The sequence below is a fragment of the Oncorhynchus mykiss genome, chromosome 13 (genome assembly GCF_013265735.2).
Source record: "Oncorhynchus mykiss isolate Arlee chromosome 13, USDA_OmykA_1.1, whole genome shotgun sequence".
Taxonomy (NCBI): Eukaryota; Metazoa; Chordata; class Actinopteri; order Salmoniformes; family Salmonidae; genus Oncorhynchus; species Oncorhynchus mykiss.
Window position 1 is genome coordinate 34,132,912 of NC_048577.1, and position 27,776 is coordinate 34,160,687.

Genomic DNA, 27,776 nt, shown 5'->3' on the forward strand with positions numbered 1-27,776 from the left:
ATTTGGCATAGCGCACTTTGGTGACATTTTCTGATTGTTGGTGTTGATATCCATTCCATACACTAAACCAGTGTGGGTAAAGGTAATCTATTGCCCACTGGATAATCACAATAGCATATCTGATTCTCAAATCAGACAGGTGGAAACAATGTAGAACCAAAATCACGCATACCACGCTCATATTCATAATCACTTTGAACTTGTTTATTTTCTGATCACAGCTCTATACTGTGTAAGGACCCATCGCCATGACCGTCGAGTAGCCTTTGCTGCAATCTGTTTGTTGCTGAAGCAACTCCACTCCAGGTTACCAAGCACCTTAACGCTTTAGCATAAAACAAATATATATATATATACATTATGAGATTATTGACAAGAAATGTTCAATCATTTTGAATATCTAATCACAATACTTCCAAATCAAGATGTCAAAAGTGTGTACTACAACAAAACTTTATTTCATAGATGCAAAATGACAATAGAAAACGACAGGCTATATGTCTAAGTAACTTCCCTCGACAGTTGAGTCTACATGAATTCCCTCGGAGGCGGAAGTCACGGGTTGTGTAGTTACATCCACAAATACACAATTAAAGCATATAAACAAGCACACATAAACACATGTATCTACGACGCCTGTATCACATGTCCCCACACATAACAGATAGGCCTAACTAAAATACCCGAAATATAGGAAGGTCCAGAGACTCAGTATCATATTAATACCGCTGTTGAGAGTAAAATAAATGACACAGTAAGTACAAACGAAGCCTTCCCTCTCCTTCCTCCCTTGCCCCTAGGCCTAGCCACCAGCCAAATAAGCCTTAAAACTGGACTTACTGTGCAGTTGGTGCAGTCATACAGTCCACGGATTACATGTCTGCCTTGAAATGGTTCGAACTGGAGCGCAGACATTGTGTGAACCAGACAAGGGCATTGCAGTGGCCTACTACATAGCTCTTGTCTAACTACTGACCCTTTAGAATCCCTCCGAAGCAGTTAAACCGCCACTTGCATTCTAGAATGTGAAATATATATTGTCAACTCCCCAAAACCATAAAACTAACTTTATGGACCCCACGTGACTTTTGAGAGCCAGTAAGGGGTATCTGTCCGTGGCCTGGGCGATTTTTACGGTCTAACTTCAAGATAAAACCCTCATCCGTTTGACATGTAAATGTCATAGCTTCTTTTTGTATAGTTTGGCCAAAGGGGAAAGCAAATTTTCAAAACGCAATTGGCCAGGCAGCGCCGGGCAGATGGGGATTTTTGGCAGGACCTTTACTCGGCTCTAAAACAGTAGCGTAGGACCAGAAAGAACGGTTGAGGACCCGCCGGTAAGTTTGAAAGTTCAGTGCTTGTTTACTGAAAGTGAGACATAAACTAATTTGTACAGGAGGGGCACCGTTTAACAGTGAGGAAATCATTACAGAAAAGTGCCCAATTCGTTAATGTTTTGGATGTCAAAGTTTGTCAACAAGGGATGGGCCAAGAGTGTGTGCTCGGTGTGTATTTTAGTTGAGTTTCAGTAGTTTTGCCGCTATGATTGTCACATGTCCCTTTGGTTGCAGTAAAAAATGGAAATGACTGCAGTAGTGGCTATGTCCTTGTGCGTAATGCCGTGACTGCGATTGTTCCATTTAAGATTTAACTTGGGCCTATCATTTGTCCGAATGCATTTGTGGAAGACTTAGACATATTCCCGAAGTATTTTGATACTGTTTTGAGACGAATTGACAGCTGATGTCGTACAAAGAAGGATATACGTCTACCAGGTTTGGACAGTGGGTACACGAGGTTCTGGGAGTTTGATGCGTGTTTGACCCCAGGTGGGTCGTTTGTGGGGTAGGGGCAGGGGGTACAGAATTACAAGCAGTGTGCTCGAGGAGTTTGGTCTGAGTATGAGGAACTTTATTTTGTACTCCAATGTAAGCTACAAACAAATACAAAAAGCTTATTGGCAAAATGCTTACAGGCAGTCCGACATGACAACTGTCATTTTCCCCCACGCACTTGTCATTCACTCTGCCCAATACAAATAGCCAATTGGTCACATTAAAAATGTCTAATATATACATCCTTTCTGGAACATAAGCATGATCCAATAATAGACAATTACATTTTGAATATAACTATACAAACGTATGAACGGATACAGGAATTCTATTCAATATTTTTTTATACAGGTTTCCTTTTTTTCAAAAAATAAATGGGTAATTTAAACACATGACAAAATCCAAAGATATGATTCAAACAATGGTATGAAAACATGAAGATCACCATATATAACACACCGAGACTCATGCTAAAGCAATACAGGGGCCTGTTTAATATAGCTTAAGAACTTCATATTTGGGCAGAGGAGTCTCTAAAGCTGTAAACTCAAAAGTATATTCGTTATAGTTTGTTAATAAGTTATAACAATTAAGAGCTCACATGCCAGCTTTCAAGAAAGCAGTAACATAGCACTTGACACGTAAACGATATTTATAACAATTACAACGGGCGGCATTGATAGCTATTTTTCTTTTTTTCCCCTCCAAACAATACTCACTGTTGTATTAAAAAGACAACAACATATGAACATGAACTGTTTTTTATAGAAGCAGTACAACAGTAGAAGATAAGTTGCCCTAAAACATCAACAACATGCCAAAAGATGCCGCGTTGTACAGTACTCAGTTATAGTGTTTTTAAAAACTATTTTGAATGTGTGTATTCTTTTCACCCCACGTAGTGTATTATTTACTTGCGTGACGTCTATGGCTGGAAAGCGTTACCTGCAGTAGCCAGACTCATGCTCTTCAGTTTATTGTCCTTTTTCCATTTCATTCTTCGGTTTTGGAACCAGATCTTAATTTGCCGTTCTGAGAGGCACAGCGCGTGGGCTATCTCTATTCTCCTCCTCCGGGTAAGGTACCTATTGAAATGGAACTCCTTTTCCAGCTCTAGCGTCTGATAGCGAGTGTATGCTGTTCGGGCCCTTTTGCCGTCTGGTCCAGTCATATCTGAATAGCATGGACAAAACGCAAGGGGATAAACATTAGCTAGAAATGACCACCAAAAGCATCACAGAAGCAAAATACTGAATAACTTTGGCCAGCACGCGTTTGTAAACACAACACACGACCAAGACCAACGATATAGGCTACGGCTATCAATGCACATAAAACTACGCCAAATGCTGTTATACGCCTCATCCGGCTGTATTGGGGTATTTTTGTGTCTTTTTTTAGGCTATCAATGCATTCCTTTCACTGGGCATTTATTCCCCACTACAAAGAACATGCTTGGTTAAAACATTAGTAATTTATTTTCCTGAATAGCCACTGTCCTCAACACATCCCCCAACTTATTGCACTCTTCTTTTCTCCACTAGCTTTCTCCATTCTCCACATTTTATTGCCGTTTTTCTCCCACCCTGCAGTAATAAAGTTCCCACACGTAATAAAACTTAACTTTTCAAAGGAACAACAACTTTTAAGTCTTCCTGCCGTTTTGCCTTCTCTCTCTCTCTCTCACCCCGTTCCATTCTCTAGACCACGGTTTGCGAGGCTTACCCTCTTGACAGATTTATGGCGCTTTTGTGGAATTTACTCAAATAAAGGCACCATCGGGAGCAACAGAGGAAACGCTAACGAATAAAGCGAACACACAAAACACAACCTTTCTGATATCAAAATAAGTCAAGATAGACATCACGTAAGGCTATATACCATGGCTAATGTGCAGTTTCCGCATCCAAGGGAATATCTGTGGTGCTTGGCCATCGCTCGATGCCGTGGTGGTGGAGGTAGCTGTGGACTCTTGCTTCTGCTGCGTCCGGGCGGCGGTGTTGCCGCTGGCTCTATGGGTGCCCTCCTCGGTCTCGGAGGAAGCGCTCGCCTCGTCTATTTCAGTGAAATGTGTGGTGTTGGTGAGGTTACTTCCCGTCGTGCAGGCGCTCTGGTCGGAAAGGGGCGAGGAGCATTTGGGTCCCAGGCTCTCGCTGTTGGAGCACGGCAGCGGCTCCGGGGACGCAAGCGAGCAGCTTGACGGCTGCCTGAACCGCGTCTCCGGAGCCGGAGACTGGAAACCCCGGGAGTTATCCCCAACAGCCCCAAAGTGGCCAGTATTGGATGAACGATTGACGGTCAGGTCCATGCCATTGTAGTTGTAGCCGTAAGAGCCCGAATGCATGGTGCTGGAGTCCCTGTACGAGGCGTTCATAGCGCTGCTGCTAGTTCCATAATTTAGTAACTGATAGTCGGGGCCATTTGGGTAGCGCCCTGAGAACGAGTTTACAAAGTAAGAGCTCATTTAGGTTGTTTTAGAGGGCTTGATTTGTAGATCTTGGTCGTTATAACGCTGTGCTTCACGATTTATGATGTATTAATGAATTATAGCAATGCACTGTACTTCGTTTTTGCTATGTATGCGGCCAAATATGGGGGTGGGGGTGCGTTTGAGAATCACGTGCTCTTGTTGACCAGTCGTAAATTCTCACTGATGACTTCAAGAGGTAATTCATGCTCTATGGTTACAAATGATGACGAGATTGGAGTCGTTAGACTCAAGTCAACGTGTGCCTCCCAATTGCAGGGTTGTGCTCGGTGTTGGCAGAGAGCGTCACCTACTGGGAATTTAATTTAATGCAGTAAAGAGGGATTTAGGAGAATGAGTTTTAGTTAGGATCTAGGTCTCTTTTCGGAAAGAATAAAAATGATTTGTTCCCCCATAACTTTCTTTTGTTGGATGTTGGGATTGCAGTATTATTTTGCGTCTTTACTAACCTTTTCTGTGGGAGAAAAAGTGGGCTCATTGCAATAAATGCACCATTAATAACTGAATATTGATACAGTAGAGAAACACACACACTACAGCTAATAACGTTAATAGCTATGATGGCGAGTCCTGTTCGTTCTACCATGCCCAGGGGAAGTTTCTCGTAAGATTTGAGTCACACTGGCTCTCCGTCATATATCATCATTAATTATAATAATGATAATACCTGGTAGATATTGAACACTATGATATTAGTCATATTAATTTCTAATTATTTTTTGTATTATTAATATGAGGTTACGAGACTATTTTTAGGAAGTCTGAAAGGTTTGTATGTAGAATATAGCGTACAATAGGTCTCGACTCGAACGCGAATAGTAAACCCTCAGTCCAAGGTAATGGCACACCTGCTAGTGTGTCTTACACGTAAGTAAAATGTCGTCGGGGAGTAGGCCTAGCCGTGAAAGGAAATCAACGTGTTGTTTCGACGTCACACAATTTCTCTTTGTATTCTACGCTCTTTTCTGAGGCACCATTCATGCAAAGTCATTGACTGGAAACGTGTTGCTGTTCACAAGAGGAATGCGAAGTCATGATCTACGGTAACGATTGATTTGTGGTTTGTTGATTGAAAGGCGCAAGTTATTTCATGTAGGCTATGTGTACCATGATATGTAACCCCCCCCTATACAGAACATACATGTGTGCTTACATAAAGACCGGAAAATGATAGTTGAAATAGTCCAGACTATCTCCAAGGGGAGACACAGATTGATACGTATGCATTCTACGTATCCACATATCACACATGAGGCTATTCTGTGTGTGTGTGTATACGTGTGTGTGCTACTTCTGTAACATGAAGCCTGGAGAATATCAGTCTACTCCAAGCAATAAACACTTCTATACATTTAGCTGTAGTTCACAAGTATGTATGGGGCTCCCGAGTGGCGCAGCGGTCTAAAGGCACTGCATCTCAGTGCTAGAGGCGTCGCTACAGACACCCTGGTTCGATTCCAGGCTGTATCACATCCAGCCGTGATTGGGAGTCCCATAGGGCGGCGCACAATTGGCCCATCGTCGTCCGGGTTTGACCGGTGTAGGCCGTCATTGTAAATAAGAATTTGTTCTAAACTGACTTGCCTAGTTGAATACATTTTACATTAAATAAAACAAGTATCCCCATATGTATTTGTGCGGTTTAACTCCAAACGACAACACTGTTACTTTATGTGTCATGTACACTGGGGAGGTTGTCGGATGACAATTTCCAGATAATTTGTGTGTAATTATCTACTAGGGAATACCAGGCCCGAGGGTTCTATTGCATATGAAATGTCACACTGATGGTACCTGGAAAGGGAACGTGACCATTGAGAGACATGGGGTCGTGGATTGGACACTTGAGTGTTTGGGTGAGTCTCTGGGCGGACAGGTCAACTTTCCATCCCACCCATTAATTCAATCAGCCTCGCAAAGTTTGCTGTCACTGTTTGGGCCGTAAGTATTTCACTAGCCTTGGACAAACTTACATTCATGTGTTTCATACACCTGTGAAAGAGCAAACCTTGGTTTATGACCAAGTCAGTGTTTGCTCATACCTTTATAACTGCAACAGATGGACGGTGCTCGCTTTTTTTAATGCAGGGCCAAATGGTAGACAGTTCATTAAAATACGTTTTCAAAGAGAGAAATGGTAGCTTTCCTGTGATTTGCTGTTTCAAATACTTATCCACAAGTTTTGTTCTGGACATAATTGTGAATTATATAGGCCTAGGCCTATTTCACTTCCTGAGCCAAATGTGTTCTAGCCTACTTACTGTAAATGGCGTTCTAAGCAGGTGACAAAATCACAAAGACCTATAAAGTATGCTCGCGCAGACCGTGCAAGACAGGTTTAATAATTATTACATTTTATTGAAGGATTTCGTAAGTAGATACCTATTTGTGACAAAACCACAAACATAAACCACGTATAAAATCCATAAAATATAAACTTTTGACCCAGTCTTTTGGTAGTTTTGAATTATCAGTAGATCAGTTTGTTCTCCCCATGAAACTATACAAGTCAACAAAACAACTAGATAAGGCTGGGTATTTAACTTACAAAAGAAATACATTCATTCACCATACAATGAGAATTTCATTTTATTTCTATACAGTTTAAATATGAACACGAATATGACATATATTTCAAATAGTTTCGTTATACATGGCCATTTTTTTGGGGGGGGGGGGCATCCTAAATCAAGAGGCAAGTGCACAAAAAAAACCTGCCATTCGGGTACCCGAATTGTGATTTTTTTTTAAAGAAACATAAAATGACAATAAAAAAATAGACAGTTAAGTGAACTTCTGGAATGCTACAACAAATTTAACAAACACAACTTCACCGGCGGGAACTTTGGGCATATGAAAGTAGTATCTTCATATTTGTAGGATATTCGAAGATGGTGCCATAAGCCATTTTATGCGTTTTTTTTGTGTCTTCTTCTTTTCTTTACTCTGACCTCTTCTCTTCCTCCTCCTCTCCGCTGGTCTGAGAAGAGTTGATCAGTTTATTCTCTTTTTTCCACTTCATCCTTCGGTTCTGGAACCAAATTTTGATCTGGCGTTCTGTTAGGCACAGTGCGTGCGCGATCTCGATACGGCGCCTACGGGTAAGGTACCTGTTAAAATGAAACTCTTTCTCCAGCTCGAGCGTCTGGTAGCGGGTGTACGTCTGACGACCCCTTCGACCAGGGTTACCGAAGGTCCCTGTCAAAAGAAAGGGAAGAGAGAGTCAAACATTTTGTGTTTATAGGACTGATATAATAAGGCTATGTCCGAGGAGAAAGAGCTCAGGGCGAATAGCATGACTGGAACTCGTGAGCTTTTGCTGAAGATTCACGCATTACTGGTAGTAGACGTGTCGTGTAGAGTAGCAGAAAATGATATAATTTATATAGTCCTGGAAGCTGCCCTTAAATTAGTTCGTAAAAGTGTTGTTTACATCATATGGCATAGGGTCATGTAAATACTTTTATAATATGCACGATATTTGAATCGTGCATGTGTTTTTTTTTTTGCGTCAAACAATGAGCGCCAGCCTTACAAATAAGCAACTGAAATATCATGTCTATTTCCTGTTGTTTTTTTCCCCACACATACAAAAAGATAAGCTATTCAGAGAGGGGATGTTAGTTTTGGCAAGTTTAATAACAACGTATTTTATCTTCATAAACACATTCTAGCCTACAGTAGGGGGCAAACCATGGCGCATCCTAACATTAAAGAACAAGAAGCTCTATATTGACCATCATAATTCTAAGCATTCACTAATTTACCCACACTGCTTCTAGCAAGTCACACACAGCTTCCGCTTAGAGACGCAAAACAATAAAAAGCCTATATAGAAGAAGACAATCAACGTTCGGATTATGGAGGGTGTACTTAAAGTTATCATAATTCAAATATTAGGATATCCAACAGTCAATGAAGTGTAGCTCTGTCTCACTGTCTATTAAGAGTTTTATTTTAGCAATTTTGTTGTTGTCGAAACGGAATTCCTCGAATGGAATTTATGGCGCTAATTTATTCCTCTATTGTTGTGTAGTGTGCTTCCCTATCATATTTCATGTCTCGGACATCATTTCTAACTGTAACCCATAGCACAGACATGTATTTGCCTTGTGATACATTTTGAACTTTTGTGATAGTGAGGGTCTTTTTGTGGTGACGAACTGAGCACTAATAGCTGGAACCCTGTCAGAATAACAATGCGAGCCATTTTGTGATAAGAACCCATCTTTGTTGGAACTGCTGCTCCATTGTTGCCAATGATGTGTTCGTGTGCCGTGCGATTTTAATCTACAACGTGAATAATGTCAGCCTCGAAGCGATAGGAACCATAAGAATACCAGTTTATGAGGATACTTTTTTTTTTACTTATGGAGGACGCAAATGTGTCAATTTTGTTTTTTTAAGACACAACCAGAGAGACAATATTCCCCACGGTATGCTCTTCCGGCGCTGTACAGTGCAGCTGCAGGTCACATGTAATAGGCAAGCTCTATGTATCAGCCTAGACAGGCAAAAACCAAAACAAACCGTAAGAAAAAACAAATGACATGACAATGTGTACTCACCGTTACACGAGTTCATCCTCTGCATCCACGGATAAACGGGCGTCGAGGGCTTCTGGTCCTCGCTGTCCCCGAATATGCTTTTATTTTGCCCCGAGCAGTCCGTCTTGCGATGGTCTTGGCTCAGGACGAGCGAATGTTCCTCTATACTGGCGAGGGTGCAGGCGGGGTCCTTTTCCCTGTAAAAGCTGGCTGCTGCGTAGTCGCATGCACCGGCGGCGCTGGCCCGGCCATAGGCACCGCTCGCCTGCTGGTAATATGAGGATGGGTACGCCTTGTCTTGAACGCTGGTAGCGCCATAGGCAGCACCGGGATAGTGTCTTAAAGGATCAGTGTATCCGGAGGAGTATAACGGTATCTGTCCCAAGAAAGACTCTTGTCCTCCAGGCAGAGTCACTGGAAAAGTTGAGTTTACAAAATAGGAACTCATTGGGAGGGTACAGGTTCTTTTCCTTGGTTTATGATTTGTTGTGTTTTATAGTCCAAGTGGTTTAGCTATTAGTAGTTTATCGGAGATTGGGTTTTAGTTGAGGGGGGGCGCTGGGTGGCGACGTGCCAGTGCGGGACAGAGGGAAACCGTACCATCTGACCAGGCGCTGACCAATAGCGTGCGTCAGTGCCTGCAAAATAGCACCCTGGAGGGGGGGCTGTGATTGCATGCGTCGGGGGACCCCAGCGCAAACTAGAGAGCAGGCGTTTTTTCTCTCGCTTCTCTTTCGCCTTTCTCTCCTTCCAATGAGATTGCACAATACGAATCACACTGGAATTTTAAAGTGGTAAATTGAATACATCGACACTTCTCCCCCTTCTATTTGTTATTTGGCGAGCCCATATACAGTAAAGACCCTATTCACTCAAGACAACAAATATAACCCTTCAAAGAATCATCACATTAAAAAGGACTTCAAGACGTAAATCAAATAGAGACGCACCAATGGGGGTTTGAGTTATCTTCTGCATTTGAAATATTTTGTGTTTATATTTTTAGAGGTCTGATTTATTCGCTCAGTACAGTAGATATGTGATGAGATATGTCTTCTCCCTTCTTACAGCACATTATCATCCCCATTATTTTCATAGCGATTTCCATCCGGGTATTTGACAATATACCTAATGTATATTTCAACATGCACGTGCTTATTAGATTTATTGGAATATATTGGAATATTCAGTATTACAACAGTTGCCTTCACTGAACAATACTCTTATATTAGTTGAACATGATACAATATTTTGAAAGCCCTGGCTTTTATAAATGTTTGTTGAACGGCTCTGGCCTACGTTGCGGTATCATACACGTTCCTTATTACCGCATTTGTCTAGTCTGAGTGTGTGTTTACATGCATGCTGCCCTGACCACATTTCATGCACCGGTTTTTATTTCAGAATTATTGACTGGGAAGGTCATTACGCTTTGTAAGGCTTTAAATGTTTCACTGACTTATCTACCACGAGTCAAGTCAGGTCTGGATCTGTTTTTCATTTACAAATGGCATTTACAAAATCATAAATTAGCCAGTCCCATAAATAAGTCCGGTCCTCACACAAGTGTTGTCTGTCCAGTAGCGCCGGCAGTCTGTGTATTTTTACTTTCAGTTTGGTTCCCTTTCAAACCAGGACACAGAGCTTCCTTTGGTTTGGCTTAGTTTTGTGTGAACGGAAAACGTCCATTGTGTGACCATTTCTTAATAAAGTACACAGAGAAATGGGCCAGTCTAAGTCTCGGTTAATAATTCATGAATAATAACTACCATCATAAGTCAATTTGATTCAGTCTCAACTAAGCAAATTTAACATAATGATCTGATGATATGGGGCTATTGTTGTGAAAAAACGAACTTTAATGTCTGTTCCTCTGAACCAATTCTCATTTAGCTTTTTGTCTCGTTTCAGGTTTCCTGACAACTTTACGAACAGCAAGGTAAAGCCGGCTGAAGTTCTCTGACTTGATAACTTTTGTGGACAAAACTGCACTGCAGAAAAGTTGTCCACAAATTGCATGGGAAGCAACACACTGGATACCAATTCAGTTAAAATTACACAATATCTATGGACTATGACCGGAAATCCCAGCGAAGATGCGTCTGACTGTATGGAGAAAAAGTGATGATTTGTTTATACAGACCAGGGAGGAAACACGCGCCTGTCACTTTTTGTCATGTGTCACGGAACTACCTCATAGACCCCCCCCCCCGAGTTCCGCATGACATACGCATATTTGTAAGTATGTGCTCTTTTCATGATCCTGCATTGTTCTGTATATTTGTTTATTTGCTACTGTGAATAAAATGTGTTTCACGCGCAGCATTTTGATGGCGATAATTGACTTACACGTATATTTTGCACGATTAAACATATCACTAATGTGTTCTACTAAGTTCATAACTGCGTATAATGTAAAAATGCCAATTTTGTTGATTCTAGCTTTTCATTGGCCTATCTGTAATCTTGGTGATGTTGTAGGCCTTTCATAAAAATATAAGAAAGTTGTAAACGAGTTGTGGTGTCTTGTGTTTTGTAGTTGCTTGTTTTATTTCACTGGGGAAAGTGTTTTAGTGTTTTATGATTTTATCGGGGCTTGTAAATTCACAGACACGATTGGAATTGAAAACAAGTGGTGTTCATAAGTTATAACAAATGCCCCTGGCTTAGCTCTTACTTGACTGTAATTTTGTTTTAAGTGTTTATTATATACGTGCACTTAGCCTAACCATAATACAAGAAACAATTCAGAATTATGTAGAACAATTAGACTTTTCCAGACGGTTTAGTGCGCACCAGCGTGCGTAGCCTAATTTATTCGGTTATCGAAAAGCTTTTGACACTTGTTCGCCCCATTCTGCTACAGTTGTCATAAACAGTAATCCTAGTTTTAACCTTTTTGACTATTGAAAGTGATTACTGTGATTTAAATATTAAACGTTTTAGTCAATTGTATTATATTCAACCAAGGATATACCAGTCTTATGAATTGTCATTGCAAACACAACAACTCTTGAATTCTGAAGAATCTCCAGTTCTGTACAAGGCATTCTGCAAGTCTTCACATGGATGAAAGTGCGTGGAAATATCGAATTCAACGGAAGTAGATTGCCTATGTGAATGAGGCATACATTAAAGGAGACTATAACAACCAAGCTTTTCCGCACAGTTATTATATCAACATTGGCAAATATTGTTACCGTTGCCTATATAGGCCCATGCAGCATGGTGTGGTTTTAAATCGCGTTGTTACAACAGTGTTCTATCAAGTGAATAACTTGTGCTGGTTAATGAGATACAAGGCAGACCCTTCCTTACATATTTATTATTGTGCTCCAGAAAGTGACTAGTCCTTCACGGACTTTCAACTCTTGTGAAGTCACTAGACTGTTTACCTGATCAGCCTTCAGCCAAAAGCTTAGAACGCAGGTTACTCATTAAATAGTTCACAGCGTTAGTCTCATAGAATTGCATATAGGGTTAGTGTAGACCTAATTAGTCATTACTGTATTATGTAAAATACACACTTCATTTTCAAAGGGAAATGATTGTGTTGTTTGTTGTATCACGGGCTATACAACAGTCGATGGTAATAAACCTGTAAAATTAAATTTGACATTAAAACTAAATTAGCCTGTTCAATGTAGCACACACACACGCGCACACGCACACGCGCAAGTTTGCACGCTGCACGCATGCACGCACCAACAAACAAACGCATTCATGTACCCACACACACACATACACACGGTGTGAAAACATGTCTTGCGGTGTTTACAAATGACTGCCTTGAGTGTGCGACCCCACTAAACCAAATGAAAACAGTGACCAAGGACAAATCCAGTATGCTTCCAACACACACACACACCCTACCCTTTATCCACAACCAGTCTCACTGTATCTCCACTTCAACACGACCCTCAGATTGCCAGATGACATTTATAGCACGGTTGTTTCCTTGGGGAGAGAGCACACAACACCAGAACATCATTTAATACACCAAATGACCAACTAAAGTCAGCCGCGTAATAACAGTGAAAGTTACATTGAGTGAATCCAGGTTGTCTCTAACACCCGGCCGCCACTACACGGTCCATTCACTGCACAATGTAATAACCTTGGAGCGGTCATCCGCTTACGTCTTGGAGAAGGGCTTTTTACAAGTGGGAGAAATGGGGGGGATGCACGAAATCGAGCCTTAAGGCTTGGGCTTCTGCGTGTGTGCCACAAATCTCTCCCAAACCCAGGCACATCAAAGCGCGGCAACAGCAGCTCGAGAATTTACAACCTCTGCATTCTTTTACGTTTCACTGCCACCGAGCCCAACCCGCCCCTTACAGCGTTCCTGTTATCTCCTGCCCCAGCCATGGCCTCGCCGCTTTGTTACACGCAATAATTCAGAAGAGGGACCAACAACACTGGAAAGATCACATATCGGTTTGTCAACAGCTCACGCACTTAGCGACAAACACATTTCCGCACAATCATAGGAGCAAAATACGTACGTTTCAACTGTATACTATTACGCACGAACACAGAGACATACAGAAATTCACACGCACACACACACATACACACCAGACAGAAGGCCCTGATTTCGGAGGCTTTTGGGCATTATGGAAAAATGGACGCTAGATGGCACCAAAGAGTTAGGAACGAGCAGAGTCTGCAGCGACCTGCGTCACTGCAAGATCAAATCAACTGGAATTACTGCAAAGCTACAAGACTGCCAAGGCGGCTTATCACATTTGGGAATTAAATCCAAAACAAAGCCTCTATCATCGTTAAGTGGAATAGGATATCTGTTTATGCACCAGGCTGCTATCCTTTATTTCCTGATAGTTATTGTATCTGCATGGACGAACTTATAAGATCGGCTCCCTATTTTGCTGACAATATGCCATACAATACAAAGTATACTATGCTATAACATAGTAAATGCATATTATAACATGTTGCAATTAAATACCATATCATTCAGTGGTTCTTTGTTTTTATCATGTCATTTGTTTTTTTGGATTTTAGTCTGTATTTTGCAGTACTGCTGAATAAACTCTGAATAAGGAATTGCTCTGTTGTTTGTTGGGATGTCAAATACTCAAGTGAGATGATAAAGAACATTGATTTTGATATTAGAAGTATTGTGATAAACTGTAGGCAGACAGACAGACAGACAGACAGACAGACAGACAGACAGACAGACAGACAGACAGTCAGACAGACAGACAGACAGACAGACAGAGACAAACGGACACACAGACAGAGACAAACGGACACACAGACAGACAGACACACACACACAGAGAGATGCACACACACAAATGGATATACTTGCAGATAGATATATAGGTAGACAGACTGCCAGACCCTTGATACACAGCTAGAAGTGAATATAATCACTCACAATTACGCATTATATACGAACAATAATACCACCATTGATTATACATTGGGAAAAATAACGTTGGATGAGGATTGGCAAGCATGATTTGTGTCAGTATAATATATTAGTGGTAGTTGTAGTAGTGGTAGCCTATTATGGGATCATGATTATAGTGGTACATTAAAAATCACTTTTATAGTAGGCTACATTTGGTTTAAGGCACAGACAGACTGAAACATATATCATAAGTGCACTGTGGAAGCAGCCTTTATGGTGGGTGTGGGGGAACTTTTACTGACGAGGAGACAACAAATGGACACCTAAGGGTCTAGCGTCTAAAAAAAAATACCAGATGATGGCACAGAAGGAGGAATGAAAGGGGAAATGAAGCAATAAAAGTGGGCGAGATCACCCCGCAGACACATACAAAAGAACATTCTCCACCGCACAGACGCACCAACTGTCCAGTAACCTGGAAGCGTCGCGTCGATGATCTGGAAGTGATACGCTACACCACTACTTGACAAGCCCTTGCGTAATGGAGGATTTAGAAAAAAAGACGGCCAGTCTCAATGCTATATTCAAAAGATAATCTGCTATCTCCACAAAACGGCATGTTGTTTGCCTCGTCTTGTTTGTTTCCACGGTTTAGGGACTCGTATGAGAGCAAAGGAATGTTGTATAGCCCCGTGCTTTTTGATTAAGGATTCCTCGTAAGAGGTTGCCCAAGACTGTACATCAGAAATTATATTTGCATAGGAGCCACTCTATCAAACCTCGCCCTCGCAGCCCGGACACGGGTATCCTTATACCACAAACACCCTCAGCCAACCACAAATGAGCATATCGAAATCGATATGTATTTCTCTAATATGACTCCGAACCAAATACAAATTCGTCATGCACACATAACAAGGTAAACATTTACAAGCACTTTCGAGTGACGACATCTTATACAAAGTCATCATATAATTTAATATTTACTAAAGGTTTATGCACACTTAAAATTTGAATATTTTCATTGGCGAGAGCAGCTATGATTGCGTTTTGCATAATTGTTTTCAAACTTTCTGTGAAACGAAACAGCGTGAGTGTAATGACAGACAAGCACGCCTTACCTTTGTTGATAATCCGTCACTAAATCCTTGGATAGCATCCGCGAGTCTCGCAGCTCGCCATACAGCATTCCTGTTGCCCCAGCTCCGTACCGCCATTAGCGCGCGAAGTCACCACTGTGGCTTTACAGGCCGCCTCCATACCGTTTAATTTACATTAGTCAACAGGACGGAAGCATCCAGTTATGAAAAATGAGACGAGACCCTCCGGTGTGTCCAGATCTCTCACAGTCAGTCACTCTCTCCATCGCAGCGGAAATCACAATCATAGTCGGCCACATTAGCATAGCGCAGGATGAGGAGGCAGGTCTTCCAGTTTCTCTGTAAACACTGCGCGGGACAAGGTTATTTTTTTTAACTTCAACTTGCGATTAAAGAGCCTAGAACCTTGAAGGAGCACAGTGTTGCTACAAAAGGTGCGGTGTCCAAAAGATTGCTGCAATATAACCACTTGGGAAATCATAAAAAGTTCATGTTCACGGTTACCCATCCACATGACCATCCTCGGCCAATCCCAGGACCCAGGCACTCATAAAGTTCTATCACAAAGTTGTAAATTTTCATAAAACAACAAGGAATTTATTGCATTTCTTCACGACTGCTTTGGCAGTAGTGGTTCCTCCATCGCCATCTTTTTCTCTCAAAAAGGAAAAGCAAAGGGAGGATTTCTCTTGCGTTTTACATGAAAGAGGTTGTAGGCCGATCGGTGGGACATAAACGTTTCTTATGAGGGTGTTTTTGTGCGCTTATAAGCAATTAATACAACTATATTGCTCAGATATTTCATATCTTGTATTTTGTTCAAAGATGTTTGAAAAGGGATGTCTCAGTGTGCTATTGGCACAATGCGTAAATATTATGGATAGCAAGAACTTGGGAGGACAAGACTAGGCTTACGTTGACCATTTTCCCTGTTGTTTAGTTATATCATTCTATTGTTGAAACGTAAAATAAATTTAAAAAACACATCAAAAACAATTACTTACAGCAAGAGCTCATGATGAACCAGCATATCTCATTGAATCGTTGCATACTCATATCACATAAATGTTAGCCATTTACGTTGCTGATAGGCTATCTATGCATTATCAAGGCCTTTGTTCAGATTTTATATATTATTTGCCTTAATATTGCTTGTATGAGACCAGCTTTATGTATTGACTGTGTATTGGTGGTGCATGTTCAGAATAAAACCATTTTCAGAACAGAAAGTCTTGCACGGCTACGATATAGCATTAAAAACAGACTTTGAGGCGTGTAAGTTAAACAAAGCATGCCGGTCTACCAAAATGTCCAATAGGAGATACTTTGATAAGAAGGTTTAATCGAATAGTGTGGAACAACACAACCATGGAAATATGCAAATATCAACATTCAACTGAATATCTATGCTACAAAAAGGCGTGCGTAAAATGTTTCGCACTGCGGCATAAAAAAAGACGCATTGTGGCCAAGGCCCAAATCAGAAAGATGTCTTCTAAGAAGGTCCTTAAGAGAATGAAATGGATTTGCATCCTGGTTTCTTTTTCGTCTAACATACAATAGCTAAACGATGCAATTTGATGCTTCCTATAAGCAAATGAAATATGTTGATTATTAACGAAAATGAAAAAGGAAAGACTAAACTCTGAAGACGGGTATTGTTGCTGGGCCTGCAATCCTGTCACATGAGCAGACGTTTTCGTAAGCGCCTGTTTCCCATTTTGTTGATTTTTTTGTTACTTTGATGGTGGTTTCCGGTCTTTCATTGATGCAATAAACGCAATAGTTACAACCCCCAATATAAGCCTTCTTTTGGTCAGTGTTGAATGCACAGAAACAAGGAAGAGACTATAGCCAGCAATTCCATGGCAAACGGGTAGATTTAACATCCATAGGTTAGCCTAAACGATATATAAATAAACGGAATATTCAAAATGTTTTTAGCAATACAAGTATCCCTGTTATAATCTATATTAAACATTGGGCTGCGTTAGAAATGAAAACAGGTTAGACTATCTTGACTTTATAAACACAGATTCAAAATAATATTAAATGAAAATTGGAACACTTTGCTATAAGGCCTACAAATGAATGGACCTTTTATTTATTTGTTTGACCAGACTAGCCTGTCAGTGGAAAGCTAGCCTACTATCAACCAAATGTGATAATTAGCGAAAATAATTATGTTAAGAATTGTGGATAGTATCATGCTCCCACTAGTTTTGTTCAACAAAAGCCTTAATGCAGGCTCATTTTGTGAAATGAAATGAAGATATATCACCTACAACTGTACATGTAGCCTGTAGACCGAGCCATTGAACCATCACACATGTTAGCGTTTGTCTTTTTCTTTTTTAATCTTCGATAAGAATATTATTTTGGATTCAACAAATACCCTAAGCCTATGTACTACAAACATATAGTGCCCAAGCATTTAGGAATGTAGAATATACCCAAGAGAAATCCAAAACAAAATAATTTGCAATTGATTACTTTTTGTTTTATTGGCATGAACAGAACACTTGTGCAATTGAATAACAAATAGTTCCTCATAACACGAAAATATACAAATTCCTACATGTCGAGAATAAAAACAAAATACGTCAAATCAATTGACATAGGGGTAAAAGCCCTTTACAACAAGTCATAAAATATACACCCAGAAGATCACAAGATGACAGAGAATGAACATAGAATAACAAGGCTGATCGTAGAGCTGCATAACTACTGCAAAGCCGATCCCTTTTCTCGCATACAGGCTAGTTTTCCCAACCAGGGTTTTGCAATATTACAGATCTATGCCAAAGAAAACGGGATAATATTTATTTAAATCAACATGTAAGCAACAATAGCTTATTTAGTATCGCTTAGAAATCAATGTCATTTTTTTATCTATACAATTTCACTGTACTTTTAACAAAACAAGACGTGGCTTTAGACTATATGAATAAATCATTAATCTTGTAGGTAGTATTGTATGTTTAACTCAGTGTAAGAATAGGGGAGACACGGTTTCCCCCTACGGTTTTAATATAATATCAGTCTCATGTAGTGCCCATTAGTCTTTTCACCGTCCTTTCGCCGTCGCTACTCGTCTTCATCTTCGTCCTCCTCGCCCCCCGGCGGTTCGGCTGCAGGGGAGCTCCGTCCGGGCGTCTTGTTCTCCTTCTTCCACTTCATCCTCCGGTTCTGGAACCAGATTTTGATCTGCCTCTCGGTGAGACACAGCGCGTGAGCGATCTCTATGCGTCTTCGGCGAGTCAGGTAGCGATTGAAGTGGAACTCCTTCTCAAGCTCCAGCGTCTGGTAACGCGTGTACGTCTGTCGACCTCGCTTCCTGTCTGCACCTGTAAATAACAGAGGCAGAGCTTGTGTGAAAACACTGAACAGACAGAAATCGAGAGGAAACCACATTTCATTTTTCTCAACAAACTGAAGTAGTAAAAAAATGTAATATCATCGAATGCTCTAGATGGACTTTGTTTGTTTGTTCTTTTGAACGTGTCGGCCTATAGGCTATACCTTGTGGGTTATTTTAAAAACTTAAATAACAAAGCTTTGATAAAAGTGCATAGAAAGCAAAAGTCCAGTGGAGGGAAATGTTGTGATATGTGTTGAAATAAATGCAACAATCATGTTATATTTCTGAGAATTATATGATTCGAAGAATTAGTTGCGGAGAGGATATTGTTATTATTTACTATCTTCTCGGAGGTTAAAAAGCAACGGGGGAAATCTTTCTCATAGTTTGGAAATAATTACATTTCTGAATCTAGCTGGGCCAAATGTACTGCATCTGTTGTGCTACCTCAGTAGTGGCCTATGTTGTAAACACGCCTTGCGGAGCAAATATAAACACATAAAAGTTACATTTTACGAGCTGTTTCCACTACTAATTTTAAGTGTACAGTAAATAGTTTCATAATCCCCGCAGGTATAGCCGTGGGGTAGTAAGAGGGAAGCGGATGTATAGGCCTGAAAGGAAGTGAGAGTAATTTCCACACTGTTATTTTGTTATGGAATTCTAGTTTAAAAAAGTATCACTTATCAGAAATATAAATAAAGTGCAGTGTTTTTTCCATTAGTATTCCTGTTCAGATAGCGTTGACTGTAGGCCCACCACAAATCTTTAGTGCCATTTTGGCCTCGAATCCAGCAACGTTTCATGAAAATAACAAGAAAAGAATAGGAATAAATAAGGAATATTTGTAATGAGATACTATAGGCCTTTAAATGCTTGTATCACAAGCTTAGGTAATCTATAGGTTTTCTATTCCATCATGTGCATAATACATTGTATTTTTGTAAAGTATCTCAAATAGCCTTATACTTAGCGCCACTTCCTTTTCATTGACATTAATGATGCAGTTAATAGAAATAGCATCTACCTGTAAAGATATATCGACTGATACACAGTATCATTCAAATTGGCAAGGATTCAAACCAATAGTGGCAAATGGCACGCAAGTTCCTTCCATAACAGGTAGCCTAGCTTATACAATAGAAGTAGGCTACAAAACCATAAAATCCAGCTGAAAATGCTCAGCTGTATATTCATGCATTTTCTTTTTGCACAAAATACCTAACATTACATTTCCTTGGAACATAAAATGGGAGTTTTCGTGTGCACAACAACACAACCCTTCCCCACACAACAGGACCACTATCGTAATTGGGCGTAGGGCCTTCTCGAATAAACGTCGATGGCATATAGGCGAGGAGCAAAACAAGATCACTCCCTGTTTACATACACAAGTGGTTTTACTTCCAAAAGTCCCGCATACGTTGCGAATGGGATGGGTCTACTCCCGTTTCCGCTCAAGGCAGACATCGAATGGAGTCTGAGCTGAGCTGCAGCACTGTGGGGTTTTATTGCACGCCGTGGTCACTGGTTTGGTTCTCATTTCCTCTCTGGTGACGTGTCACAATTCTGGCTGAAACTGGCTCGAAATGAGACAGGAGGAGGTTTGGAGGTCTAGGGAGCCAGCCGAAGGGGGGGAGCGAGAAGTAGGGAGCGAGAGAGAGAGAAAGGGGGGTATATTCTTATGGATTATATTTTTCTCTCCCATGGTATCCTCGGTGATTTGTGTTTCAGCAGAGAGAAACGGCTTGGCTGGAATTATTCTCCGTGAAACGCAGTTTTGTCAGGAATTTTAACAAGAGCGAGCATTGTGCTCTCAGAGACCCTCTAGTACGCTCGCGCATAGTCTACAACACATTGAAAGTTAATGTCTGGGTGAGAGAGAGAGTGTGTGTGTGTGTGTGTGTGTGTGTGTGTGTGTGTGTGTGTGTGTGTGTGACTATCTACAAACTACATTTGATAAGGATATTATTTATGAAGTTACATTTGTTATGGAGAAGTGGGTGTATTTCCATAGCATACATTTCCTTTCACATAGAAAAATATGCTTTTTAGGCTCAAACATCACACTCAAATAGTCTAGTTAAACAACTATTTATGTCCTTTCATCTAAATTAAATTATATAAGTTAATTGCTAGGCCATGCCATGCTGGTGAGCATGTCGTAAAAAACATGTTGTGTATGTTGTGTGTGTGAGTGAGTGAGTGAGTGAGTGAGAGAGTGTGTGAGTGTGTAACTATTCTTGTGAGGATCTTAGTCGACACAAGAATAGTAAACAAACAAAAATTTGACCAACTGGGGACATTTTGTTAGTCCCCACGCGGTCAAATGCTATTTCTAGGTGGTTTAGGGTTAAGGTTAGAATTATGTTAAGGGTTGGGAGCTAGGGTTAAGGTTAGGCTTAGGGTTAGAGTTAGGTGTAGGGTTAGGGATTAGAGAAAATAGGATTTTGAATGGGAGTGAATTGTGTGTCCCCACAATGTCAGCTGTACAAGACTGTGGGTGTGTGTGTGTGTGTGTGTGTGTGTGTGAGAGAGAGAGAGGGAGACTGCCTGCATGCTGGTCCATCACTGTGTGTACCTACTAGTCAATTTGAGCAATGTCTTGATTTGTTATATTTATTTGTGTATGAATAGTCTTAGCCTCATAAAATTACACCTGAAAATCTAAATTAGTTTTTCAAAGTCAGTTGGTGGCTCCTATAACCAAATTAGCAAGCGGTAGGCTGGCAAAGAGAGACAGACAAGCCAGGCATGAGCACGCTTCCATTAGGATTTTTTTTTAAAAGTATGCATATTTCACACAAGGACATACATAGCCTACACACAATTTACACGTTTTATGAGAAAACGCGTGGAAACGAATGTCTGCAAGAAGATGTCAAAATCCCTGCTAATGAGGACGTATGTTTCAAAACTATTTATGATGTTGTACGTTTTACGCCAGAGGCTAACAAGAGGAGGGAGCACTAAATTGACAATTGACTGATAGGAATTTTGTGCTAATAGTAGCCAAGGCCTTGAGAGGTTACTAAAAATGATTCGACAAAATTGTTGTCAGCCACTATTTCACATGAGCCGCGCGCACTAAAAGTGGTTGTTCGTTGATGGTGTGTAGTTGTTCAGCCTCCTAAAGTGCATACAACGCACACCACACAAACACAGGCAGGCGTGCGCAGAGACACATACCACAGCTACACAGCCACTTACACATCTACACACACGCGTTTTACGCGTGACATTATTTGACAGTACACTGAATCAAACACTGGCGTAACATGAATTGCTATTTTGTAAGCATCATTTTCTTAGACTAGACTTACTTGTTTGTTGTGTGGGCTGTAGGCAGCTGTAAGGCCCACTGAAACTATTCATCAAGCCAGTTCAGAATGTCAGACAAAGGCGTTTCTATAACAAAACAACACAGCCTAACATCGCAAACCAAGAGCTAACCAACTATTAGCATCACAGTGTTTTTAGTGTTTGCAACACTCGGAGGCATTTACGCGATAATAATATAAGCCAGCGAACACGGGGCAGAGACCAGGCATCTGGAAATCATGCTGTGTTGTAGAGTGCGCTTACCACGAGATCCTATCGAAACAGCATAAACAACAGAAAGCGATGGATTAGCCTGTTTAGGCTATTTCTTTCTACCCGAGAACGGAGTAAAATAATCCAACGCCCTTCCTCTTTCTGTTTTAACACAATACCGCCTAATGAATATTCAGATGTCTTAAATTACGGTTTTATTGAGGTCATATAGCAATAAAAGATGCGCAGGCAAAGCGGCGTAAAGCATAGTTGAGGAAGTAGCCCTGGCCACTTCGCAACCGCACTGTTATAAGACCGTTTACGATAATTATTAGGTCGGCCCAAAGCCCCATTCCTTTCTCCCCTCCTCTTCTTTTGAAAACATAAATTTTAAGCTCACATACCTGAGGTTCTCATCCATGGGTAGATCCGTAAACTGTCCTCGTTCTGTCTCTGCTCCGCCTTACCGCAGCTGGACACCTTGGACGGGTCACCACCGGAGCAAATCATGGAGAGGTTGGGGTGTTCAAAGTGGGAGCAGTGCATGTTCAGAGAGCCGGTGCCCAGCCCGTACGCAGAGGGATACATGCTGCGGGTTTGGGTGGGCATGTTCCCTGCGTTATTGTACAGTCCCGACAGTGTGGAGGAAGAGGAGGAGAAGCCTGCGCCGCCGGAGCCCGAGACATAGCTGCTGGCTCCGGGTGAACTGGACGCAAAGGCGCAAGAAGTTTGCTCGGGAAAGACCCCACTTGGAATAACCGAACTTGCAGCTTGATATTTGGAAAACAAAGCGTTCGCATAATACAATGAACTCATAATTTGACCGGTGATTTGTAGGCCGGGAGGTTTTACTGTCGGTTTTACGAGGTACTGTGATATATTACAGAATTACAGTCTAGATTTACACCAAAAATCACCCCTTTTTCCTCAGGGGCCACGTGACGAGGGCCATGTGATACAAACTCGTCCAATAACAGCAGGGCTTCCTACAAGCTCAGCTAATGTGGAAAATAGTGCACCGCTGACCATACACATAAAATACTTCAGTCTATTCACTCGAAGCCAAAAGGTAGGCCTACCTCCAATCAAGGAACTAACTAGAACACAAACAAATCGATGGTCAATAGAATATATTATGTAATCACCCAGCGCGTTGCACAGTGATAAAAAGGGCTGATGCTTACAAATATCCAACTGAATGTATACAGACAGGTCTTAAAATGTCCTCGACTTCTCGTTGGACACCACACAAATGAGAAAAACCTATTAGTTTCCATATCGATTTGACTTATCCTTGTCAGTGGTGGGATCTCTCAGCAAGTTCCTCTGTGTGTTATTGTGGTCTCTGCGCACGATGCCTGTACTATGTCCAGGGACCAGTGGAGCCCACTCCGGCCCTCTCTGGGAGAATTTCTGCTTCAGAGCATCCCTCTTTTCACAGCTTCCATCTCCAGCACGACAGAGAAGCTCTGGACAACACAAGCACTTTTGTTTTTACGGAACAGGGAGGCCAGTAGCTGTCTCGAGTCGCCTAGTGCCACGTACCACGCTCTCTCAGCGTTTGACAAGATTTACCTGGCGCACAGGTGCTTTTATGCACTTTTTTTTTCTTTCCACCTCTCGAATAAGACTCAACACGAATGTGACTGTTATGGGAAGTGAGATATCATCACGTTTTTTTTCTGAAGGGGGGGGGGGGGGTGTTGTTACTGCCAATAGTCATATGATTTAGCCAGACTTTACAGTGTGGTTCCACATGCCATGGCCTTATCTATGTCAAGTTTGCGTGGAGATAAACATGGGCGACACAATTCTGACCATGCGTCAATCCCTACATTGTTAGAAGTGTGCACCCAGTAGCCATAAATACTCATTGGTTTGGTGAAGGTTTTAATGCACTTGTGTACTTTGGGTAAGATTACTAATTGGTTGAGTCAGACTGTGTGGTGACGGGCACTATTGGGATTCACACCTTGAGAGGAAATGAAGCGGCAATGATGTCACAGATTCTCGCTTGTAAACTTTATTGTGTCCTCTGTCTTCCGCCGCTTCCAGGTTTAGACAATAGAACAAAGTGATGAAGAACAATAAAGCATATCATCAAGTCCCCATAAACTAATTCACGAGTAGCCTACAGTACACATTCTGTTTAAACGAGGGGTCACATGACATCCTTTTTTATTTCCATTGCATTTTTATTCTTTTTTTTCTCTCAATTTTTGCACTGTGCGCATGCTTACCCAAATAAGGAAGACAACAAAATACCATCAATCAAAACGAACTAAGGAAGGACAAGTGTAAAAATAGGAAAGCCTATACAGCATAAATAGGCAGTTTCATGTTGTTGGAATTCATTATTCGCCACGACGTCATAACATAGAAGTGAGAACAGTAAAAAGTGCACCATTTAACTTAAAAACTATACAGCTGCCGAGATAATTGTTAATGACAAAATTCTAACAATATAAATGTTTTTTTTTTCACGATAATTGTTCCACAATGAAAGGACTCTATTTTTAACACAATAATAATTTCCAACATCAGATAAAAAGTACAAATGCTTCATTTCCCGTTCAAATGTTTCATTTTGTCTCCCAACAACCACAATGTGGATGGTCCTGTCCTTTGTCACCGTCAGGAGACTTTCCCTTCGAATGAATCAAACCTGGAACGACTAGCCAAAGTCGACCCCCCAGTCTCCCTATAGCTTACATTTGCTTGGCTTTGTCGCAGTCTTCCCCGGACGAGTGTGTCCCCGCGCCCTGCTCCTTCTGTCGTTTCTCCTTCTCGATCTCTTCCTGCTCTGTCTTACTGCTGGGGAATTTGTCCTTGTTGTTTTCCTTTTTCCATTTCATCCTCCTGTTCTGAAACCAGATTTTGACCTGTCTCTCGGTCAGTCCCAGGGCGTGCGATACCTCTATTCGCCGCTTGCGGGTCAGGTAGGGGTTGAATAGGAACTCTTTCTCCAGCTCCAGTGTCTGGTAACGGCTGTAGGTCTGTCGGCCTCGCCTCCGTCCGGCAGCTACTGACAAAATGAGAGGACATGTTTGAGGAAAACATACAAATAGCCATAACAAATAGCCTATACAATTTCACAAATGCAATCCCCTTATCTCCATCCCCAATATCCCCATAAGCAATTATTATTGTCTAGGCCTACAGACTGAAGCTATCAATTATATAATCCACTCATTTCTTATATATATCCGAGGTTACTTAAACCTAGATTGACTTCCAAGTGATTTATCAGCATTGCAATGCAATTCAAATGATTGGATGTTCAATGTCCACACATTCATGGGATATTAAATAAAATCCAAAGCAAATCATGTCTGACGGCCACACATAGGCTACTCAACGCATTGGGTGAAGCCATAAAGCGCCTAACCTGTGGGAAATGGCCACCTTGTAGCGAAATAATCCCCGAGACCACTTTAAGTCGTAAAAGGGAGTAGTAAAACTTTAACCGGGGTGAGAAGTAAGATAATCAGCTGCGGGCCAGCTCGCACATGGAGAGAAAAGATTTGCTCTCTTCTCTATACCCCTCTCTCTTGTATATGGCGGGGTCATTAAACTGTAAAGTTTTGGACACCATAAAACAATAAAAGCACTTTGTCTCTCCTTTTGAACACAGGAAACGCACCTCGGCCCTAATTGCGAATGGTTTGAGGTTTAATATTCTACCCCTTTCCCGCTATTCATGCATACCCACACGCAGTGTTTCAGTTCTAGCTCGGACTTACATTGCGGTCTCATCCATGGGAATAACTGCGTTGGAGAGGGGCTCTGTTCCGTGCTCTCCGTCTCATCCCCGATACCACCAGCGGCTAGCTTGCAGTCGTTGTACTGGACCAAATCTGCGTCCTGGGGTCCAAAAAGGGTTTGCCTCTGGAGAGCGTCGTACCCGTAGAAGTTGCCCGGCTCTCCATGGCATGTTACGGCGCAGGGACTCTGTTGGTAAGGGGCACTGGAGAGCGTGGACGCTCCGTGGTGGTAAAATTCCTGGATTTGAGGGGGATGTTGGAAAGTTGCTCCAGTGCCTGGTCCATACACTACTGTGGGTCTACTCCCAAGGTCCTGCGCGAACCCGCACTCGTAATAATTGGGACGTAAAGAGTCTCCGCTCTTGTATTTGGAGAAGAGAGAGTTGACAAAATATGAACTCATCTTTTGTTGTTGTTGGTTTTGTTGTTGTTTGTGATTATAAAGACTCAAGCGCTCGAGAGGAAGGCAATTGAAGAGTTATTGGGTGAAAAAAAAAGAAAGAACCCAAGCTGGTTCGCAATATATGGACTGATGTTGTATTTCAAAACACCCAATCTAAATAGCCGAAGCCACAATCATGCCGATTCCATAAAATCGTCTCCACTGAAGTGCTCCTGCATCACAATTCTGGTATGAGGTGCCAGTTTACAAACAGTTTTCTGTGATTTACTCCGCTGCAAATGAGTTGTTTCATATTTTGCGGTGTCTTTTCACGATAATTTGCATCTATTATCGGGTCCTCATCTCATTGGCTTCTCGCATCCCACACGGACACTGCTCTACTCTGCGGGCTTCTGATATGGAAGGAGTGAGAGAATGAAAAAGAGAGAAAAAGAGAAAGGGAGAGGGAGCAATGGACTAGGGGGAAGAGAGGGGGGTCGAAGGAGAGAGGAGGGGAGAATATGCGCATTAATATATTCAAGCGGGTAAGTTAATGAGAAATCTGCCGCTTTGCATCAGATCAAATAGAGAGCGCCCCCACCCACCACAACTTACCCACTCTAAAAACCTCTCTTGGAGACATTAGCCTAGCTAATAGTCAACCTAAAGGGATGCACATATAGCCTACTCATTCATTTCTAAATTATAATGAGGTGGGATCCTCTTTTTCGAAAATGTCAAAGTCGCCCTGGCAAATTGTGAAAGTACACGATGTAATTGGTATCAGTTTTAACAAGTCCTATAAATGTAATTGCAGTTCTAAAACAACTTGTCAAAGCCCCGGCACCAGCGTCTGAGGCTTGTTGAGAACAAACGAGGTAGTCAGATTTAACATTTTGATTATAGTCTTTTTATAAATATGATATTCATAAAGATGTGAAGATGTCTGAAAGGAGCGACACTCGTGGTATAATGGAGAAAGTGGTTGTAAATGGTTTAACAAACTATAAAATGCAATAAACGCTGAGGCTGTTTGTTGTTTACACCTAGCATCAAAAAAAGCTGTTAAGATTTTATGAGGTTCCACGACCAAAGCCATAAATGCTTCACTTGGAGCAATTTTACCGATACAGAAATATTCAAGTATTTAATTGTCATTTTAGTTGTGTTTTCCATACGGACTGTCATTATATAAGCTGATATTTTAACCCCTAGACGTATTTTCTGGAATAACTTAATGAGGGGATAACTTGAGGTGAAGGTTGTGTTCGTTAATGACCTCATAAAAACGTAACTATTGTTAAGATTGGGACCAAAATACGCTTTAAAGAGAATATAGGCCAATCTATACGTGATTGGTTAGAGAAATAGGCTGAGCGTAGTTT

At 41.3% G+C, this 27,776-nt stretch overlaps 5 protein-coding genes across 9 annotated transcripts in view; all 5 read right to left on the reverse strand.

Annotated features, from left to right (window-relative positions):
- Positions 1-15,801, reverse strand: part of LOC110486166 (homeobox protein Hox-B3a) — a 57,248-nt gene extending 41,447 nt beyond the window's left edge. For 2 of the 4 annotated variants that reach the window (XM_036940827.1, XM_036940824.1), the window contains exon 1: positions 15,372-15,801. The gene's annotated coding sequence lies outside the window, so the exon portion shown is untranslated. Of the gene's footprint in view, positions 1-840; positions 980-15,371 lie in introns of those variants that run through there. The other 2 variants (XM_036940837.1, XM_036940823.1) reach the window with 1 other exon arrangement.
- LOC110486167 (homeobox protein Hox-B5a) lies at positions 1,890-4,398 on the reverse strand. Its single transcript, XM_021557581.2, has 2 exons — positions 3,717-4,398; positions 1,890-3,008 (listed from the first exon to the last, which is right to left on the reverse strand). Exons 1-2 carry the CDS (start codon positions 4,297-4,299, stop codon positions 2,761-2,763), a joined length of 831 nt encoding a protein of 276 aa, XP_021413256.1. The 5' UTR covers positions 4,300-4,398; the 3' UTR covers positions 1,890-2,760.
- LOC110486169 (homeobox protein Hox-B6a) lies at positions 6,661-9,748 on the reverse strand. The gene is made up of 2 exons (XM_021557583.2): positions 8,892-9,748; positions 6,661-7,521 (listed from the first exon to the last, which is right to left on the reverse strand). The coding sequence occupies exons 1-2, from the start codon at positions 9,316-9,318 to the stop codon at positions 7,265-7,267; spliced, it is 684 nt and encodes a 227-aa protein (XP_021413258.1). The 5' UTR covers positions 9,319-9,748; the 3' UTR covers positions 6,661-7,264.
- A 2,027-nt stretch (positions 15,802-17,828) lies between the features above and the next one.
- LOC110486172 (homeobox protein Hox-B7a) lies at positions 17,829-23,721 on the reverse strand. The gene is made up of 2 exons (XM_021557588.2): positions 22,650-23,721; positions 17,829-18,697 (listed from the first exon to the last, which is right to left on the reverse strand). The coding sequence occupies exons 1-2, from the start codon at positions 23,059-23,061 to the stop codon at positions 18,438-18,440; spliced, it is 672 nt and encodes a 223-aa protein (XP_021413263.1). The 5' UTR covers positions 23,062-23,721; the 3' UTR covers positions 17,829-18,437.
- Positions 23,722-24,247: 526 nt separating this feature from the next.
- On the reverse strand, positions 24,248-26,876 carry LOC110486171 (homeobox protein Hox-B8a). 2 transcript variants are annotated; one of them, XM_021557586.2, is made up of 2 exons: positions 25,989-26,876; positions 24,248-25,270 (listed from the first exon to the last, which is right to left on the reverse strand). In XM_021557586.2, exons 1-2 carry the CDS (start codon positions 26,410-26,412, stop codon positions 24,954-24,956), a joined length of 741 nt encoding a protein of 246 aa, XP_021413261.1. In that variant the 5' UTR covers positions 26,413-26,876; the 3' UTR covers positions 24,248-24,953. The 2 variants fall into 2 exon arrangements, with proteins under 2 accessions (XP_021413261.1, XP_021413262.1); XM_021557587.2 differs by having other exon boundaries at positions 24,248-25,267; positions 25,989-26,850.
- Between the last annotated feature and the right edge of the window lie 900 nt (positions 26,877-27,776).

Bases quoted from the DNA above. Each gene is read 5' to 3' on its own strand.
- LOC110486167 (XM_021557581.2), bottom strand. From the start codon at position 4,299: ATGAGCTCTTACTTTGTAAACTCGTTCTCAGGGCGCTACCCAAATGGC. The intron at 3,009-3,716 runs GTATATAGCCTT...CATGCTATTCAG, and splicing joins GAAACTGCACATTAGCCATG to ATATGACTGGACCAGACGGC.
- LOC110486169 (XM_021557583.2), bottom strand. From the start codon at position 9,318: ATGAGTTCCTATTTTGTAAACTCAACTTTTCCAGTGACTCTGCCTGGA. The intron at 7,522-8,891 runs GTGAGTACACAT...TTCTTTTGACAG, and splicing joins GAGGATGAACTCGTGTAACG to GGACCTTCGGTAACCCTGGT.
- LOC110486172 (XM_021557588.2), bottom strand. From the start codon at position 23,061: ATGAGTTCATTGTATTATGCGAACGCTTTGTTTTCCAAATATCAAGCT. The intron at 18,698-22,649 runs GTATGTGAGCTT...TGTTATTTACAG, and splicing joins CCCATGGATGAGAACCTCAG to GTGCAGACAGGAAGCGAGGT.
- LOC110486171 (XM_021557586.2), bottom strand. From the start codon at position 26,412: ATGAGTTCATATTTTGTCAACTCTCTCTTCTCCAAATACAAGAGCGGA. The intron at 25,271-25,988 runs GTAAGTCCGAGC...TCATTTTGTCAG, and splicing joins CCCATGGATGAGACCGCAAT to TAGCTGCCGGACGGAGGCGA.